General features: G+C 48.6%; 1 protein-coding gene across 1 annotated transcript; it reads left to right on the plus strand.

Annotated features, from left to right (window-relative positions):
• The first annotated feature begins 3,590 nt into the window (after nt 1-3,590).
• On the plus strand, nt 3,591-6,287 carry LOC123441322 (calcium-transporting ATPase 7, plasma membrane-type-like). The gene has a single exon (XM_045117803.1). The coding sequence runs from the start codon at nt 3,591-3,593 to the stop codon at nt 6,285-6,287; it is 2,697 nt and encodes an 898-aa protein (XP_044973738.1).
• The last annotated feature ends 390 nt before the right edge of the window (nt 6,288-6,677 follow it).

Genomic DNA, 6,677 nt, shown 5'->3' on the forward strand with positions numbered 1-6,677 from the left:
ATAAAGTCAATACAAAACTCAATGCCCTCCTCTATTTCGTGGCCCTTGAAGATGCTTTCATTTGGCCTAGCACGGTTACGGACAGTAAACTAGAAAACTTGCTACAAAACCAAAGACCAGGATGGCCTAGATATATTCAATTTGAAACATATGAATAAAGCACTACAGGCCAATTATTTCTGGAAATTAGAAATGAATTTCGATTGTGACAAGATGTGTTGTTGAATGAATATTTAAATAACAAGTGTATTTATTTGATTAAATCTAAGGTGTGATATTACTATTTTTGGACTAGCTAGCTTGTTAAAAGCTTATACATTTTTTCTAAACATTACAACAGGGTGTTAGGTAATGGAAACAACACTATGTCTTGGAAATATTGTTGGGTTGGTGATAAGCCACTCAATTTTTTTCTACCATAGGATTTATAGCAATTTTTTATCATAATATCTTAGTTGATTAAGCCATTGTTAAAGGACGAAATGGTTCTATCTTAAGAATAAATCCTTTTTTGAGAATCGCTTAAGATTTGAAATAGTCTCAAACTACGATGTGAGGAGATAATGATGGTATGGTAATGATAAGATCGAATGGATGCTAACTGCTGATAGCAATTTTACAATGAGATCCCTGTGCAAATATTGGTTAATTGTGCTTGTGGTTTTACCGAGAAACTCTTGTGGAAACTAAGATTCCTTCATAATTTTATGTTTTTAATTTTTTTCATGGTCAAAAAAAGCATTCTTACCAAAGACCATTAGTTAAGAAGGGGATTTGGTAACAATTATTTTTCTATATCTAGTCGGTTTGTGTTGTTTTCCGGAGATGACCTAGGTGCGACTGCTAAATAATAAATACTCCCTCTGTTTCAAAATATTTGTGGTGGTTTTAGGTCGAACTAAAATCACGACAAGCATTTGACAACTATTTTAATATGAACGGAGTACATATCAATGCTGCAATCGAAAATTCCTTTTGGGGGAAGAAGTCCAATGAAGTTGGTTTCTGAAAAATTCAAAATTCATACAAATTAGTATATTTACATTTTAAAAAATTCGGAAAAAAAAAATAGATATACAAGGAGGCATAATGCACAAGTGCGTAAATTTTCAGGACGAAATACATTGAAATGAGGGTTGTGCAAAAAAGAAAAATCTAGGATTTTTTAACACATAATAATATTCATCCTCCGAGGCTATGAATTTGTGTCTATAGATTACTAAAGTACTGATTTAAACATAGGACCGGACTGCTTTCTCATCTTTTCGTTTGGGGTCCTCTTCATGAAAGACGGGGACTTGTTTGATATATCATGTTTCTTTGATGTCTTGATGTAAACCGCTTTGTAATCCTGTCTTATGTGGTGTAATGCAGTGTCTAGGACCTTCGTGACCGTTTCTTGTTATAAAATAATTAGGGCAGGGCGAACGCTCGATCCAAACGCATCTGTCCGTGCAGGTTTCGGAGCATGCGCGGGACGGACCACCGGACAGCGCGAGTTAGAAAAGCTACGCGCACGCGGGTTGCGTCAGCACGAGGATGACAGACGGCCCCCACAAAGTACGGAGCGGACAAAAGTATCACGCGCCCGCAAGAAAGTTCCCCACCATCGCCGCAGGGACTTTTATGTTCTTTTTTGCGAAAAAACGCCTCAGGGACTTTTCTGTTTTTTTGTTTTTACGAAAAAGCGCCTCAGGCACTTTACACGTGCCGGGTTTTGGGCCTCCCACGGACCGCTGCGTGCCATAGCGGGTGGCGTTCTTATCGGCTGCGCACGTGAATTGCTCGGCCCGCCGCGAAATTCCTACCGACTTCACGACGGGCGGCGGATGCTTGCCGACGTCGGACTTTTCTATACGAAAACGACCAAGCTAAGTAAGCATCTCCGTTAACACCCCCCCCCTCCGCACCTTCACTATATAAAGCGAAGCGTGGCATGCAAACACCTCATCAATCTGTCTTTCGTCTCACTGACTTTTCTGTTTTTTTTTTTGAAAAAGCGTCTCAGTGACTTTCCTATTATTGTTGTTTTGCAAAAAAGCGCCTGAGGCACTTTACACGTGCCGGGTTTTGGGCCTCCTACAGACCGCCGTGTGCCATAGCGGGTGGCGTTCCTATCGGCTGCGCACGTGGATTGCTGGCCTGCTAGACATATAACCAATTATTACATGTTGATTAGGATTCTTTCTTTCTAACTAACCAGATTTTTAAGGGAATGAGGTCCTCATTTCCCTTATAACCTTTAATCAAAATCCACCTCTTTGTAAACCTATGTAAACTTATGTATTAACATTACTTGCACGCCGCACACGCCTTCCCTGCGAAAGTCGACCGGCGTAGTCGAAATTCCTACCGACTTCACGACGGACGATGGATGCTTGGCAGGCCTGGCCCTGAGGGGGGGGGGGAGGGGGGCGATCGGGGCGGTCGCCCCGGGCCCCCTGATGCCAAGGGGCCCCACATACGTGTTCTCGTCTTGTATGGGATTAGCTCCCTGATCAAATCCCAAAGTATCGCCTACCTCCTACGCGAAAACTAAATGGTATTACCGTTTCCCAGGATTTCCTTCCAGCTACGATTGAGGAGTAATTTGTTATTGCATGCGATTAATTGGGAGTAGTTATGGGGAAAATCGCTAGTGATTTGTTCCTTAATTTGCCAGCCGAAAATTGTGCGCTTAATTGTTTCATTTTCAGATGTTCTCCTAATTTTCAGCCAGGTCAAGCGGATCTTTTATAAAGGGGACATACCCGGAATGTTCAAAGGTTACAGAAGCTGAGAGTTGAGAGAATAGATCGTCCCCTACAGTAGCAGCACGGCACTTGATATCCATCTCCTATGTGTGCGTGGCGGCGCTTTGACTCACACAAGCTCCGTGTCGAAGGATGACTGAACCGCCGGCGATAGCCATGCCTTCCACGTAACCATGCCGACTCGCCGAGAGGCGATACAGTGTGATGGCGTGATTAGAAAAGATAAGTTATATGCCTCGGATCTCAATTTATCTGCTAGTGTAAGCCGTGTGAGATTTAACTGGGAAGCTTTATTTAAATTTATATATGATCATCAAAATTTCCTCTAGATTGTTGCAACTAGGCCATTATTAATCTATTCAGTTTTTGATGGGATTAATAATATATTCATTAGATAATGTTTGTGGATAGATGTTATTGGGGTTATAATTTTCGTATTTGATAACTTACCGGAAGTTGTTGTGGAGGAAAAAAAGTAATATAAATTTGGAAAACAAGGATTTTACATAATATGATATTTACATTAACATCAATCATATAAACGTGAGTGACTATCTGCTAAAATACCATGATTATCAGTGAATAAACTATTAGGTCCGATATTTTTATCATCAAAACAATCCAAAGAAGAGACTTGTATATAATAAAAATTAACATATTGCCTTCAGCGAAGAATAAAAGATCATTTTTTGTATATGATTTTATGCTCTACGCCCGGGCCCCTGGATTCTAGTTCCGTCCCGAGCTCCCGAATTCTCAGGACCGGCCCTGATGCTTCGCCGACGTCGGACTTTTCTATACGAAAATGACCAAGCTAAGTAAGCATCTCACGAGGACATGTACATGCCCCACGAGGACGAAGGTCACTCTCACGCTGAAGCTGATGCTGATGCTGCTGCAGTCTCCTCCTCCATCAGGGGCCTCGTCAAGGATAAGTGCCATGACTGCTTTCGCCGCCTCGGCGGAAGCACCGGCATCGCGGCCAAGCTCACTTCCCACCCGAAGCGGGGCATCAGGGACGAGGACATGACGTTGAGCTGGCGCAAGAAGGAGTTCGGCGACAATACGTGCCCCAAGCCCAGGCCCAGGACCTTCTTCCGCCACGTCTTGGACGCGCTCGGCCACGTCTCCGTCGTCGCGCTACTCGCCAGTGCCGCCGTCTCCCTCGGCTTAGGCATCATGGAGCATGGCGTCAAGGACGGGTGGTACGACGGTGCCACCATCTTCCTCGCCGCATTCGTCGTCTTCGGCGTCACCGCGGTCATCAGCCACGCCCAGGCCAAGAGGGACCACAAGCTCGCCACCGAGTCCGCCAACCTTGTCGTCACCGTCGTCCGCGCCGCCAGGAGACAGGAGATCTCCGTATTTGACGTCGTCGTTGGCGACGTGCTCATACTCAAGACCGGCGACGTCGTTCCAGCGGACGGGGTGTTCCTAGACGGCCACGGCTTCCAGGTGGACGAGTCGAGTTTGACGGGACATCCCGGCCCTATCGACATCGACGCCGGGACGAACCCCTTCCTCGCCTCCGGCGTGAAGGTCGTCAACGGCCACGGCTCCATGCTCGTCACCGCCGTCGGCACCAACACCACGGCTTGGAGCATCCTCTCAACGTTGAAATTGAACACTCGCCCGGCGCCGCTAGAGGAGCGCCTCGAGAGTCTCATTTCAACCATCGGCAAGGCTACCGTCGCCGTCGCGCTTGTCGCCTTCACCGTGCTCCTCGTTCGCCATTTCACCAACAGTAGCACGGGAAAGCCGCTGTTGATTGAAAAGGGCGTGCCGATTGCGGTGTCTCTCATGGCCACCTTTGCCATGAAGATGATGGTGAAGGATAAGGCGCTGGTGCACAGTTTGTCGGCGTCGGTCACGGTCATCTGCACCGACATGACCGGAATGCTCACCCTCAACAGGATGGAGGTGACCGAGTTCTGGGTCGGCACTGCCCGACCTAGAACCCCCACGGCGATATCTAGCAGCGTCGTTGGCCTGCTGTGCCAGGGCGTCGGGCTCAACACCACCGGAAGCGTGTACAAGCCGGACAATGTATCCCAACCGGAGATATCGGGCAGCCCGGTGGAGAAGGCACTTCTGTCATGGGCCACGGCGGACCTCTCCATGGATGCTGCCGCCTTGAAGAGGAGCTGCAAGGTAGTACATGTGGAGGCTTTCAACTCCGACGAGAAGCCCAGCCCCAGCCGTGCAATAATCAGGGACAAGGCCACACGTTTGTTGGTCGCGCACTGGAAAGGCGGCGCGGAGGTGCTCCTTGCCATGTGCTCCATGTACATGGACACGGATGCAACGGTGCGTGAACTCGGTGTGGAGCAGCGGAACAAGCTTGAGAAGGTGATCCGCGATATGGTGGCAAGCGGCCTCCGGTGCCTCGGCTTTGCTTATAAAAAGGTTGACGACACTGAGCAATCAAAGGTTCATCACCTGGAGGAACTGACATTGTTAGGTATAGTCGGCTTGAAAGACACTTGCCGACCAGAGGTCAATGCCACCATTGAAGATTGCACAAAGGCAAGCATGGCCGTGAAGATGCTCACCGGCGATAACATCCTCATGGCCCTTACTATCGCCAAGGAGTGCGGCATCATTTCGAGCAATGACCCCGACGGAGTCGTCATCGAGGGACACCAGTTCCGGGCCATGTCAGTGACACGACAACTCCAGATGGTGGACAAGATCCGTGTCATGGCGAGTTCCCGGCCCCAAGACAAGCTGTTGCTGGTGAAGCGGCTGAAGCACAAGGGCCACGTGGTGGCCGTGACCGCCGGCGAGGGCATCAATGATGCGGCGGCTCTCAAGGAGGCCGACGTGGTGCTGTGCATGGACGTCCATGGCACCGATGTCTCCACGGACACCATCTTCCTCAACGGCAAGTTCGACGTAGTGGTGAAGGCTACCCGGTGGGGACGCTGTGCCTATCACAACTTCCAGAAGTTCATCCAGTTCCACATCATCGTCAACGCCGTCGCAATCATCGTCAACTTCATGTCGGCGGTCACCATGGGTAACGTTCCACTGACCACCGTGCAAATCATGTGGGTGAACCTGGTGATGGGCGTCATGAGCACGCTGGCGCTATCCACTGACAAGCCCACCGACGCGCTCATGGAATCCCCACCCATTTCCCGCACGACACGGCTCATCAACAATGCCATGTGTTACATCATGGCCGCGCAGGCAATGTTTCAGATCGCCGTGCTGCTGGGGCTCCAATTCCTTGGCAACGATGACCAAGCCAGTGCCACCATGATCTTCAATGTCTTCATGCTCTTCCAGGTGTTCAACGAGTTCAACATGAGGGACAACGTCCTTGCCGGGGTGCTCAAGAATAGGATGTTCCTCCTCATCGTCGCCCTGGCGCTCGTGCTGCAGGTGGTGACGGTGGAGGTGCTCACGAAGTTCGTTGGTACCACGAAGCTCGGCTTGGGGCAATGGGGCGTCTGCCTCGCCATCGCCACCGTGTCGTGGCCCGTTGGTTGGGCCGTCAAGTTCATCCCAGTGCCGGTTCGTAGCAGTTGACAAGCCTAGCCTAGTAGCGAATCAAAGGCGATGTGTGGGGTCCTGGACCCGTTTCTGTTGGTAGCAAGTTCAACTGGATCTACTTACTCAAAAAAATCTGACGTTTCTGAAAAGTTTCACATCTTTCAACAACATGTTGAGCGTCTCTTTCATCGTAACATCCTTGCTACCCAAACTGATCGGGGTACCCAAAAACTCCGAGCAGACACCATTATTTTGGTTGATGCTTTTTTTATCTTGGGCGGTCATGTAAAATGTATTCCCATTTATATCAATGCCCTTGGAAAGTCAATACACTCAAAGATGGTGTCCTGGCCAACAAGTACACGTCATCTCCAACAGTGTTGTTACTCATGAGATGTGTTTGCAACCAACCACAAAAAGTCCCCA

The sequence above is a fragment of the Hordeum vulgare genome, chromosome 3H, assembly GCF_904849725.1.
Source record: "Hordeum vulgare subsp. vulgare chromosome 3H, MorexV3_pseudomolecules_assembly, whole genome shotgun sequence".
Classification (NCBI taxonomy): Eukaryota; Viridiplantae; Streptophyta; class Magnoliopsida; order Poales; family Poaceae; genus Hordeum; species Hordeum vulgare.